Genomic DNA, 14533 nt, shown 5'->3' with positions numbered 1-14533 from the left:
GTCCAAACAATCTATTATCTTGGAAAAATCTCACTTCACTCATTATATACATTTCTCTAGCTTGGGGTCCTTCGACTTTTCAACCAAGACAAGTTAACCCTTAACATACGGCTATGCTGAGTTGCTGTCATATAGGGTTATGTCTTGATAAAATCATGTTTTTGAGATGTAATTTCAAAAGGTCCACAACAGTTCTCTTCATGCACCAAACCTTCCAACTCACCTACTGTGCTGGGCAGACTTCTGGCACTGGGGAACAAACACTTTCATTCACTGACACGTTGTCCATTCACTGACACCTCCTTCATTCACTGACACCTCCTTCATTCACTGACACCTCGTTCATTCACTGACACCTTGTCCATTCACTGACACCTTGTCCATTCACTGACACCTTGTTCACACGGATTTTGTGTATTTTTTATTTTCATACAAATGGTACCAATTCCACTGGTTGTAACATGGGAACCTTCTTACCATCTGCCATAGCCCTCCCCCCATCTTTCCCCATTCCACCCCCCAATAAGTACTGACATGTCTGATCTGTCTACCCCATTTTAACTGAATTCTCCCTCCCCCCTCCATCCTAGTTTATATACTCCTTCAGTCTTCCCATAAACCCCTCCCCCAGCATAGCAGACCCCCTTCCATTTAGGTGCAAACCATCTCTAGTATATAGGCTGCACCCCAATGAGAAGTCAGCCCAGTGCTCTAGGTCAGGACTTCATTTTTATTATTCTCCTGCCATCAATGGCCAACCCGGTCCCACACTTCATCCATGTCTTTGAGGACCTCTGATCTCCTTATGAACTGTTTCTTCCATGATGAAGATCAGCCATGGAGTATGTCTGAGGTGTATATCAGGGGGTGCTTCTTCCCCACATGAGAGCTGGGATGTCCAGCAACATTCATCTAGAAGACATTTCCCACACTCAAGGCACTAATACACCTCCAGGGTTGTGTGGGACCCCTGATGTACAGGAACATAGGACTTCAGTGAGGAACATTTCCCTCACTTAGGACAGGAAAGTGGCTTCTCCCCCGTGTGACATCTCTGATGTCTGGAAAGATGGGACTTCACTGAAAAACATTTCCCACACTCAGGGCAGGAATACGGCTTCTCCCCTGTGTGAGATCTCTGATGTGTGTAAAGATGGGACTTATCTAAAAAACATTTCCCGCACTCAGGACAGGAATACGGCTTGTCCCCCGTGTGAGATCTCTTATGTTTGGAAAGACTGGACTTATCTGAAAAACATTTCCCGCACTCAGGACAGAAATACGGCTTCTCTCCTGTGTGACATCTCTGATGTGTGTGCAGACTGGACTTCAATGAATAACATTTCCCACACTCAGGACAGGAATACGGCTTTTCCCCCGTGTGAGATCTCTGATGTCTGTAAAGATGGGACTTCTCTGAAAAACATTTCCCACACTCAGGACAAGAATACGGTTTCTCCCCCGTGTGAGATCTCTGATGGATGTAAAGAATGTGCTTCAGTGAAAAACATTTCCCACACTCAGGACAGGAATACGGCTTCTCCCCTGTGTGAGATCTCTGATGTTTGTGCAGACTGGACTTCTCTGAAAAACATTTCCCACATTCAGGACAGGAATACGGCTTCTCCCCCGTGTGACATCTTTTATGCACATTAAGATTGTATGTAGAACTGAACCTCTTCCCGCACTCAGTACAGGAGAAGCTCTTCCCTGTTGGAAGACCGGCCCGGTCCCGCACAGTCTGAGGTTCCTCAGGATACGAGGAATTCGATGGTCCATCTACACTGGGTGGTGCCGGATGGACATTGGAGGGAGCCGGGTTTTCTCCTGGACTATACTGTGTGATGTCCTCATCTTCTACTTTCCAGTCTGGAGACAAAGTGAGACAATCCTCGGAGGTTTTCCTCATCTCCCGGCCATGGACTAAAATACAAAGACAAAGAGGATTACTAGACAGGAGCTGATTGGTTCCCCCAAACCAGGACTCCGCCCACATCAGGCAGCTTGGTCTCTGAGGAGCTTACAAATCCACCCTCAAGGGAACTAGGAAATGGCTCCTCTGATCTCCTACCAGGTCATTTCTTTATTCATGGACCTTAGTCAGAGAGTGAGGAAATCAGAACTGTCTTTTATAGGAGGGACAGTGATGAGGGGATTATAGGACGATGGTCCCCACCCCCTCTATCACTCATCGCCATCTTCCCAACACAAGAAGTACTGCACTTCCTTATTTAGTCCATGATTTAGTCATGAAGAACAGCGGGGCTGAGCCCCACCAGAGGTCAGAGAGTGAGGATGGGGGGAGAACAACCAAGATGAAGACTGGACTGATCCTGAAGACCACCATCATTGGGGTATTGACTCCTCCCTCATTATCACTTTCTGTTTAAGGGTCCAAAGTTGGAGGATGTTATCACATTATTATCACCATGTAAAAGTCTGTGCTCCAATCACATCATCCGATATAAAATGTCCAGCTGGGAGGAAATGGGTGTAACAAAAGAGAATCCATATTATGTGTATATATAGCAGTGGGGGAAGGGGGAGAGCAGAAGTCAGGACTATGGAATGTACAACACAGAGTATATAGTGCAGGGGTCAGGAGTATGTAATGTACAACATAGAGTATATAGTGAAGGGGTCAGGAGTATGTAATGTACAACACAGAGTATATAGTGCAGGGGTCAGGAGTATGTAATGTACAACATAGAGTATATAGTGAAGGGGTCAGGAGTATGTAATGTACAACATAGAGTATATAGTGCAGGGGTCAGGAGTATGTAATGTACAACAGAGTATATAGTGCAGGGGTCAGGAGTATGTAATGTACAACAGAGTATATAGTGCAGGGGTCAGGAGTATGTAATGTACAACATAGAGTATATAGTGCAGGGGTCAGGAGGATGTAATGTACAACATAGAGTATATAGTGCAGGGGTCAGGAGTATGTAATGTACAACATAGAGTATAGAGGGCAGGGGTCAAGAGTATGGAATGTACAACAGAGTATAGAGTGCAGGGGTCAGGAGTATGTAATGTACAACATAGAGTATATAGTGCAGGGGTCAGGAGTATGTAATGTACAATATAGAGTATATAGTGCAGGGATCAGGAGTATGTAATGTACAACATAGAGTATATAGTGCAGGGGTCAGGAGTATGTAATGTACAACATAGAGTATATAGTGCAGGGGTCAGGAGTATGTAATGTACAACAGAGTATATAGTGCAGGTCACATGACAGTTCAAAATTTTTGTTCTTCTTTTGGGAAGAAAATTAAGCCATCCATTGTATCTTCTACTTTCCAGTCTGGAGACAAAGTGAGACAATCCTCGGAGGTTTTCCTCATCTCCCGGCCATGGACTAAAATACAAAGACAAAGAGGATTACTAGACAGGAGCTGATTGGTTCCCCCAAACCAGGACTCCGCCCACATCAGGCAGCTCCTGTCTAGTAATCCTCTTTGTCTTTGTATTTTAGTCCATGGCCGGGAGATGAGGAAAACCTCCGAGGATTGTCTCACTTTGTCTCCAGACTGGAAAGTAGAAGATACAATGGATGGCTTAATTTTCTTCCCAAAAGAAGAACAAAAATTTTAAAAAAAAAAACCCACGTTTTTCTTTGTTTCTGTTATAAAAGTTTACAAATAAATAATTGTTCTTCATAAATTTAGGCCGAGATGTATTCTGCTACATGTCTTTGGTGAAAATAACCCAAATTAGTATTTATGATTTAGTCTGAAGGGAAGTTATAGAGTTCACAAACTATGGGAGATATCTGAAAATTGATCAATCCTGAAGTACTGACAGTCAATCTCATTTCTTGAGGTCCAAGAATGTCAGAACAGTACAGATATCCCCCAAATGTCAGGACAGTACAGAAATCCCCCAAATGTCAGAACAGTACAGATATCACCCAAATGTCAGGATGGTGCAGATATCCCCAAATGTTAGGATGGTGCAGATATCCCCCAAATGTCAGGACGGTACAGATATCCCCCAAATGTCAGGACGGTACAGATATCCCCCAAATGTCAGGACGGTACAGATATCCCCCAAATGTCAGGACGGTACAGATATCCCCCAAATGTCAGGACGGGACAGATATCCCCCAAATGTCAGGACGGGAAAGATATCCCCCAAATGTCAGAACAGTACAGATATCCCCCAAATGTCAGGACGGGAAAGATATCCCCCAAATGTCAGAACAGGACAGATATCCCCCAAATGTCAGAATGGTACCGATATCCCCCAAATGTCAGGACAGTACAGCTATCCCCCAAATGTCAGGACAGTACAGAAATCCCCCAAATGTCAGAACAGTACAGATATCCCCCAAATGTCAGAACAGTACAGATATCCCCCAACTGTCAGGATGGTGCAGATATCCCCCAAATGTCAGGATGGTGCAGATATCCCCAAATGTCAGGACGGTGCAGATATCCCCCAAATGTCAGGAGGGTACAAATATCCCCCAAATGTCAGGAGGGTACAGATATCCCCCAAATATGTCAGGACGGTAAAGATATCCCCCAAATATGTCAGGACGGTAAAGATATCCCCCAAATGTCAGGACGGTACAGATATCCCCCAAATGTCAGAACGGTACAGATATCCCCCAAATGTCAGGACGGTACAGATATCCCCCAAATGTCAGGACGGTACAGATATCCCCCAAATGTCAGGACTGTACAGATATCCCCCAAATGTCAGAACGGTAAAGATATACCCCAAATGTCAGGACAGTACAGATATCCCCCAAATGTCAGGACGGTACAGATATCCCCCAAATGTCAGGATGGTACAGATATCCCCCAAATGTCGGGACAGTACAGATATCCTCCAAATGTCAGAACAGTACAGATATCCCCAAATGTCAGGACGGTACAGATATCCCCCAAATGTCAGGACGGTACAGATATCCCCCAAATGTCAGGACGGTACAGATATCCCCTAAATGTCAGGACGGTACAGATATCCCCCAAATGTCAGGACAGTACAGATATCCCCCAAATGACAGGACAGTACAGATATCCCCCAAATGTCAGGACAGTACAGATATCCCCCAAATGTCAGAACAGTACAGATATCCCTCAAATGTCAGGACAGTACAGATATCCCCCAATTTTTACTTTGGGTACAATGTTGTATGATCGCGCAGTTGTCATGCAAAGTGTGAGAGCGCTGAAACCTGAAAAATGGCCTGGGCAGGAAGGGGGAAAAAGTGCCCGGTATGGAAGGGGTTAGTGGGGTACCCCAAGGTTCAGTGTTGGGACCCCGACTTAATAATATATTTATAAACAATATAGGGTCTGATATTAAAAATCCCAAGGGGGATATGATCTCCATGTATAATACATAAGGGGGGATATGATCTCCATGTATAATACATAAGGGGGGATATGATCTCCATGTATAATACATAAGGGGGGATATGATCTCCATGTATAATACATAAGGGGGGGATATGATCTCCATGTATAATACATAAGGGGGATATGATCTCCATGTATAATACATAAGGGGGGATATGATCTCCATGTATAATACATAAGGGGGGATATGATCTCCATGTATAATACATAAGGGGGATATGATCTCCATGTATAATACATAAGGGGGATATGATCTCCATGTATAATACATAAGGGGGGATATGATCTCCATGTATAATACATAAGGGGGGATATGATCTCCGTGTATAATACATAAGGGGGGATATGATCTCCATGTATAATACATAAGGGGGATATGATCTCCATGTATAATACATAAGGGGGGATATGATCTCCATGTATAATACATAAGGGGGATATGATCTCCGTGTATAATACATAAGGGGGGGATATGATCACCATGTATAATACATAAGGGGGATATGATCTCCATGTATAATACATAAGGGGGATATGATCTCCATGTATAATACATAAGGGGGATATGATCTCCATGTATAATACATAAGGGGGGATATGATCTCCATGTATAATACATAAGGGGGGATATGATCTCCATGTATAATACATAAGGGGGGATATGATCTCCATGTATAATACATAAGGGGGATATGATCTCCATGTATAATACATAAGGGGGATATGATCTCCATGTATAATACATAAGGGGGGATATGATCTCCATGTATAATACATAAGGGGGGATATGATCTCCATGTATAATACATAAGAGGGATATGATCTCCATGTATAATACATAAGGGGGGATATGATCTCCATGTATAATACATAAGAGGGATATGATCTCCATGTATAATACATAAGGGAGGATGTGATCTCCATGTATAATACATAAGGGGGGATATGATCTCCATGTATAATACATAAGGGGGGATATGATCTCCATGTATAATACATAAGGGGGGATATGATCTCCATGTATAATACATAAGGGGGATATGATATCCATGTATAATACATAAGGGGGATATGATCTCCATGTATAATACATAAGGGGGGATATGATCTCCATGTATAATACATAAGGGGGGATATGATCTCCATGTATAATACATAAGGGGGGATATGATCTCCATGTATAATACATAAGGGGGGATATGATCTCCATGTATAATACATAAGGGGGGATATGATCTCCATGTATAATACATAAGGGGGACATGATCTCCATGTATAATACATAAGGGGGGATATGATCTCCATGTATAATACATAAGGGGGGATATGATCTCCATGTATAATACATAAGGGGGGATATGATCTCCATGTATAATACATAAGGGGGGATATGATCTCCATGTATAATACATAAGGGGGGATATGATCTCCATGTATAATACATAAGGGGGGATATGATCTCCATGTATAATACATAAGCGGGGGATATGATCTCCATGTATAATACATAAGGGGGGATATGATCTCCATGTATAATACATAAGAGGGGATATGATCTCCATGTATAATACATAAGGGGGGATATGATCTCCATGTATAATACATAAGGGGGATATGATCTCCATGTATAATACATAAGGGGGGATATGATCTCCATGTATAATACATAAGGGGGGGGGATATGATCTCCATGTATAATACATAAGGGGGGGGGATATGATCTCCATGTATAATACATAAGGGGGGGGGGATATGATCTCCATGTATAATACATAAGGGGGGGATATGATCTCCATGTATATTACATAAGGGGGATATGATCTCCATGTATAATACATAAGGGGGGATATGATCTCCATGTATAATACATAAGGGGGGATATGATCTCCATGTATAATACATAAGGGGGGATATGATCTCCATGTATAATACATAAGGGGGGGATATGATCTCCATGTATAATACATAAGGGGGGATATGATCTCCATGTATAATACATAAGGGGGGATATGATCTCCATGTAGAATACATAAGGGGGGGATATGATCTCTATGTATAATACATAAGGGGGGATATGATCTCCATGTATAATACATAAGGGGGGGATATGATCTCCATGTATAATACATAAGGGGGGGATATGATCTCCATGTATAATACATAAGGGGGGATATGATCTCCATGTATAATACATAAGGGGGGATATGATCACCATGTATAATACATAAGGGGGGATATGATCTCCATGTATAATACATAAGGGGGGATATGATCTCCATGTATAATACATAAGGGGGGATATGATCTCCATGTATAATACATAATGGGGGGGATAAGGGGGAATTGCTGTAGGAAAGTCCTGGATTCTTTTGTCTGCAGCACAGAGAAGGAAGATTATCCGAGAGAAATCCAGGAATACAGGACGGGGAACACAGCTCAGGAAAGTGACCAGGGGATTACAGGCTGATATCACCCAGTCCCCGCCCTACTCTGGACCAATCAGTGAGCAGTATGGGTGGAGGAATGGATTTAGTGTTCATGACCCACCTGTGCTGATCTCTGTAGGAGTGTCCTCCTCTATAAATGTCCCCGTTATTCCATCCTCCTCCATAGACTGCTGGTCATCCCTCACATACGCCTCTTCTTCTTCTGCTTTCACCTCAAATTCTATATCGATTGGATCTCCACTCTAAATCAAGGAAATGAGAGAAAATATCATCTGTAAAATGTAAGATTTATGATTGTGACATCACACACAAAATCCACACATTGTCTCCCTTCACAGAAGCAGATCACATGTGATATGTGGGTACATTTCCCCTAAATACCGCATGCCATCCTGAAACTGTCCATTTCCTATCCCGTGTTGCGGTATTGACCACAAACACTGAACACACTCAGTAAATACCGCATGAACAGGCGTTACATTCACAGAAGGAAATAAAGAATGAAATGCATGCGGTCATTAATTAGTGGTGGAGACATGCGGCATTCAGGAAATGTGTACTGCTTGGTAAAGAGTGGGCGGCCGCTGGCATCCTTAACAACCGGTAAACAACATGGTTGCTAGGGAGCGAGCGGCCACCACGTCCTAACCAACCGATAAATATAAAAAAACGAATTACCGGCAATGAAATATGAAGAAAATAGCATAGGATTCCCCCTTTAGGGGGGTCTAGTATGGATTTTGAGGGGGACCCCTTGCCAAAATGAAAGAAATACATACCAGACCCCTATCTGAGCATGCAGCCCGGCAGGTCAGGAAAGGGGGGGGGGACGAGCAAGCGACCCCCATCCTGAAACATACCAGGCCATGTGCCCTTAACATGGAGTGGATGTTCTGGGGCAGGGGGGGGCTTTGCTCCCCCAGAGCACCTTGTCCATGTTGATGGGGACAAGGGACTCTTCCCTACAACCCAGGCTAGTGGCTGTGGGGGTTTGCAGGCAGAGGACTTACAAAATTTAACAAGGGGGCCCTCAGATCCCTCACCCCATGTGAATGAGTATGGAGTACATGGTAGCCCTAATTATTCACCCCAAAAAAGTATTCTGTTAAATACAGCAGGCAGTATTTGACAAGTCCTTTATTAAAAAAGCAAAAATAAAGCAAAATGTCCCCCCGGTGTAGATCCATCATCAATCACGATGCTCGCTGTCACCGCTGACTCGGAAAGAAAAGCTCCGCTCCCAATGAAGACTCCCCTCTGTCTGACAGCTCTGCTGCCTCCTGCCACTAAATTTACTGAGGGACGGTGCCACTCGGTGATGTCACTGACCGGGGCATGTTGTATTGGTGATGTCACTGACCGGGGCATGTTGTATTGGTGACGTCACTGACCGGGGCATGTTGTATTGGTGACATCACTGACCGCGGCATGTTGTATTGGTGATGTCACTGACCGAGGCATGTTGTATTGGTGACATCACTGACCGGGGCATGTTGTATTGGTGATGTCACTGACCGGGGCATGTTGTATTGGTGATGTCACTGACCGGGGCATGTTGTATTGGTGACGTCAAAAGAGGGCAAGGCCACACAGTGATGTCACAAGGTAGTACTGCTCCTTAGTTTATTTAGAAGTGGGAGGCGGCAGAGCTGTCAGATGGCAGGAGTGGAGCTTTGTTGTTTTCAGCGATGACAGCGAGTATTGTGATTGGATCATCGATGGATCTACATCAGGGGTATATTTCTCTTTATTTTTGTTTTGTCAAACATTTCTTCAAGTGTTTTTTTACACTACATTTTTTTTGGTGAATGAATAGGGGTGCTATGTACTCTATACCCATTCACATTGTGGGGGGCTGGCATCTGGGGGCCTCCATGTTAAAGATAGCTTCCAGATTCCAATAAGCCCCCCACCCACAGACCCCACAACCACTGGCCAGGGTTGTGGGGAAGGGACCCTTGTCCCCATCGATATGGGGACAAGGTGCTTTTTGGGGGGTCAGAATGCCCCTGCCCTGAAGCACCCACCTCATGTTGAGGATATGTGGCCTGGTATGGTTCAGGAGGAAGGTGGGCACTCACTAATTGATTTTGGAGGGGAACCCACGCCTTTAATTTTATTATTTTGGCATCAGGGTTTCACTCAAAATCCATAGCAGACCTGTCACAGCTGTCAGCGGGGAACTTGGTGGCCGTCCGCTCCTTGTTTACTGGTTGTTGGGGACACTGGCGGCTGCCCTCTCCTTAACAACAAGCTATTTACAAGTGTTGCTATGGACACCAGTGGTAAATTCCCCGCAGGCTTCACTACTAAAAAAAAGCATGCAGCATCTTACTACATACTGGGATACGGGAAGATACCGCTTTGTGATTGGAGCCCATAGTCTCTACAAGTCCATGTTCTAGATTCTCCATCCCACCAACCTTGTAATAGTGAGGGATGGTGTGACCTTCCTGTGTGGAATCCCGGGAATACAGAGGACGGGGATATCTCTCTGGTGGGTTCCTGGTATTAGGTGGCTCCATCATATCCTTGTGTCCTTCTGAAAACTCCTCCATCACTCCATACTCCTCATCCTCCTCTTTATACTCTTCTTTAACATCAATATTATCATCCACGAGGATTCCACTCTGAAAGATATAATAAAACATTCATTGTAACAAACATGCTGTGTATAAATCACAACTACCAATAATTGTCATCATCTACCTGATGATGGGGAGGGATGGTGTGACCTTCCTGTGTGGAATCCCGGGAATACAGAGGACGGGGACATCTCTCTGGTGGGTTCCCATGACTGGATCCATCTGTAGGAAACACACACACTGACTGAATCCATTGTTTCTATGTGTTTATCAGATGATGGGGGATCTAGGTGGATCCTCCGTACTGCTCTCTCCTTTACAATAAAGTCTCCTCTTACCCGGTGATGTGAGGGGCGGCTGATTGTCCATCATGACGTCCTTGTAGAGATCCTTGTGTCCTTCTAAATACTCCCACTCCTCCATGGAGAAATAGACAGTGACACCCTGACACCTTATAGGAACCTGACACACACAATGATACAGTCACCATCCAGACACATCCCTTGTCTGTTACTGGAGAATGTCCCAGAATTCCCGGCACCGCTCACCTCTCCTGTCAGCAGCTCCATCATCTTCTTAGTGACTTCTAGAATCTTCTGTGTCTTCTGTCTTGTAGGGATCAGGGATGGAGGTGGGGGGATGGTGATGGGATTCTGGATTCTCGAGGATCTTGTGGTCATACGATGAGATCTCCTTCTTGTGTCATTGTCGGTAGATTTCTTCATGACTCCTGTACAGTTCTGTGTTATACAAAGATAAATCTCACTCTCCCATAATCCCTCACTTCTATGGTCATCTCTAGATTTATTCTCCAGGGATTGGCCACAATGTGCCGACTCAGCAAAGGACAGACATCTCCATCTAATGATATGATTAGAGATGAGCGAATTATTCAAAAATTCGATTCGGCTGATTCGCCGAATTTGAGGAAGAAATTTGATTCGATGCGAATTTATTCGCTACGAATATAACTTATAAAAAGGGTTTCTAGGCTTCAGAGAGCCTTTAAATTAGTGCAGAACACTGTACCTTTAATTTAAATGCCCTTGGAGATGAGGAAGGAGAAGGAGAAGGATGAGAAGAAGGAGAAGGAGAAGGATGAGAAGAAGGAGAAGGATGAGAAGAAGGAGAAGGATGAGAAGAAGGAGAAGGAGAAGGATGAGAAGAAGGAGAAGGATGAGAAGAAGGAGAAGGAGAAGGATGAGAAGAAGGAGAAGGATGAGAAGAAGGAGAAGGATGAGAAGAAGGAGAAGGATGAGAAGAAGGAGAAGGAGAAGGATGAGAAGAAGGAGAAGGAGAAGGATGAGAAGAAGGAGAAGGATGAGAAGAAGGAGAAGGAGAAGGATGAGAAGAAGGAGAAGGATGAGAAGAAGGAGAAGGAGAAGGATGAGAAGAAGGAGAAGGATGAGAAGAAGGAGAAGGATGAGAAGAAGGAGAAGGAGAAGGATGAGAAGAAGGAGAAGGATGAGAAGAAGGAGAAGGATGAGAAGAAGGAGAAGGATGAGAAGAAGGAGAAGGATGAGAAGAAGGAAAAGGAGAAGGATGAGAAGAAGGAGAAGGATGAGAAGAAGAAGAAGGATGAGAAGAAGAAGGATGAGAAGAAGAAGAAGGATGAGAAGAAGGAGAAGGATGAGAAGAAGGATGAGAAGAAGGAGAAGGATGAGAAGAAGGAGAAGGATGAGAAGAAGAAGAAGGATGAGAAGAAGAAGAAGGATGAGAAGAAGGAGAAGGATGAGAAGAAGAAGAAGGATGAGAAGAAGAAGGATGAGAAGAAGGAGAAGGATGAGAAGAAGAAGAAGGATGAGAAGAAGAAGAAGGATGAGAAGAAGAAGAAGGATGAGAAGAAGAAGAAGGATGAGAAGAAGGAGAAGGATGAGAAGAAGAAGAAGGATGAGAAGAAGGAGAAGGATGAGAAGAAGGAGAAGGATGAGAAGAAGAAGAAGGATGAGAAGAAGGAGAAGGATGAGAAGAAGAAGGATGAGAAGAAGGATGAGAAGAAGAAGAAGGATGAGAAGAAGGAGAATTCCAAGCCGGCAAAAAGTGTATCTGCAGAGCTCCGCTATTTCTTAGCGGAGCTCTGCAGATACACTTAGCGGAGCTCTGCAGATACACTTTTTGCCGGCTTGGAATTCTTATTTTCATCCTACTTCTTCTTCTTCTTCTTCATCCTCATCCTCAGAAGAAGAAGAAGAGGATGAGGATGAAGAGGAAGAAGAAGAAGAAGTAGGATGAAAATAAGAAGAATTCCAAGCCGGCAAAAAGTGTATCTGCAGAGCTCCTCTATTCTGCAGATACACTTAGAGGAGCTCTGCAGATACACTTTTTGACGGCTTGGAATTCTTATTTTCATCCTACTTCTTCTTCTTCTTCATCCTCATCCTCAGAAGAAGAGGATGAGGATGAAGAAGAAGAAGTAGGATGAAAATAAGAAGAATTTCAAGCCGGCAAAAAGTGTATCTGCAGAGCTCCTCTATTCTGCAGATACACTTAGAGGAGCTCTGCAGATACACTTTTTGCCGGCTTGGAATTCTTCTTATTTTCATCCTATTTCTTCTTCTTCATCCTCAGAAGAAGAGGATGAGGATGAGGATGAAGAAGAAGAAGTAGGATGAAAATAAGAAGAATTCCAAGCCGGCAAAAAGTGTATCTGCAGAGCTCCGCTATTTCTGACAGTTCTCTGACATTCACTCCATACAGCGGTTGAAACATTGTATCTATTTATTTCCGAATAAAAACATCTGTATCCTAAATGGAAACAAATAGATACAATGTTTCAACCGCTGTACATGTGAAGGAACTGTCAGAGAACTGTCAGAAATAGCGGAGCTCTCTGCAGGGACACTTTTGCCGGCTGATCGGGAAAAATCCGATTCGCGCACCCGAATTATGCAAATATTCGGATTCGACGCGAATCGAATTTTTCCTGAAATTCGAAACGAATTCCACTTCACCTGGTTCGATTCGCTCATCTCTAGATATGATGACAATGGGGTCATATTTATAGCTCCTTCTAGAAGTCATATAATAGAGTCACTAATGGTTTACTAGTAAGGCTCACTGACCCACCAGGAAATGTCACCCATGGATTTAGTGGTCAGTGGGCGTGGCATGCTGGTAATCATGGATCTCCCTGATTGGACTAAAGCTGAGATTGTTCTCTTCTATAACCAATGCCGCCATCTTGTGCTATAACCAAATCTCATAGAGTCCGGACACTTTATGTATTCATAGTACTTGTGTGGATGTTGTTATTGATTACAGAACATCAGAAGACTTCAAGTGACTCTGAATCCCTCCCAGTGTACAGCCCAGTCAGATTTAACCCCTTCATTACACTCACCTCTCCAGTCAGCAGGCTGAGGATCTCCAGGGTGAGCTTCAATATCGTCTCATTCCAGGGAAATTCCTTCCTTACAATCTTCACAAAACCCAAAGTCTGCTGATTGTCCATCATGACGTCCTTGTAGAGGTCCTTGTGTCCTTCTAAATACTCCCACTCCTCCATGGAGAAATAGACAGTGACACCCTGACACCTTATAGGAACCTGACACACAATGATACAGTCACCATCCAGACACATCCCTTGTCTGTTACTGGAGAATGTCCCAGAATTCCCGGCACCGCTCACCTCTCCTGTCAGCAGATGGACCATCATGGTGGTCAGTTCCAGAATCTTCTGCTCTTTCTCCCTCTCAGGTATCAGAGAACGAGATGGAGGCACCATGGTGAGGCTCTGGGTTCTGCTCCATCCTCCTGAGATTGGCTCCCCACTAGACTTCTTCTTTACAACATAATCCTACAGATCAGGAGACAAATAAAACAATATCAACCACCTGACATCATCTAAATGTGTGCAAAAATAAAATGGTCTATTGACCAGAATAGACAAGAGTGATGTCATGTGACCTCCCAGAATCCTCCTCACCTCTCCAGTCAGGTCTGTGTTTTATTAATAGAGATAAGTGATGTCATGTGACCTCCCAGAATCCTCCTCTCCTCTCCGGTCAGGTCTGTGTTTTATTAATAGAGATAAGAGTGATGTCATGTGACCTCCCAGAATCCTCCTCGCCTCTCCGGTCAGGTCTGTGTTTTATTAATAGAGATGAGAGTGATGTCATGTGACCTC

At 43.8% G+C, this 14533-nt stretch overlaps 1 protein-coding gene across 2 annotated transcripts; it reads right to left on the bottom strand.

The window, feature by feature from the left end:
• Positions 1-10718: 10718 nt before the first annotated feature.
• Positions 10719-14189, bottom strand: LOC149450548 (uncharacterized). 2 transcript variants are annotated; one of them, XM_089691744.1, is made up of 3 exons: positions 14036-14189; positions 13748-13951; positions 10719-11147 (listed from the first exon to the last, which is right to left on the bottom strand). In XM_089691744.1, exons 1-3 carry the CDS (start codon positions 14129-14131, stop codon positions 10860-10862), a joined length of 588 nt encoding a protein of 195 aa, XP_089547870.1. In that variant the 5' UTR covers positions 14132-14189; the 3' UTR covers positions 10719-10859. The 2 variants fall into 2 exon arrangements, with proteins under 2 accessions (XP_089547870.1, XP_089547869.1); XM_089691743.1 differs by having other exon boundaries at positions 13748-14189.
• Positions 14190-14533: the final 344 nt, after the last annotated feature.

This window comes from Staurois parvus, unplaced genomic scaffold, assembly GCF_062004578.1.
Source record: "Staurois parvus isolate SC_StPar_1 unplaced genomic scaffold, SC_StPar_1.0 ptg000571l, whole genome shotgun sequence".
NCBI lineage: Eukaryota > Metazoa > Chordata > Amphibia > Anura > Ranidae > Staurois > Staurois parvus.
This window is presented reverse-complemented; position numbering and strand designations above follow the sequence as displayed.

Excerpts from the sequence above, each read along its gene's own strand:
- LOC149450548 (XM_089691743.1), bottom strand. The coding sequence starts at position 14,131 with ATGGTGCCTCCATCTCGTTCTCTGATACCTGAGAGGGAGAAAGAGCAG. Across the intron at positions 11,148-13,747 it reads TCAGCCTGCTGACTGGAGAG|AACTGTACAGGAGTCATGAA; the intron begins GTGAGTGTAATG and ends TGTATAACACAG.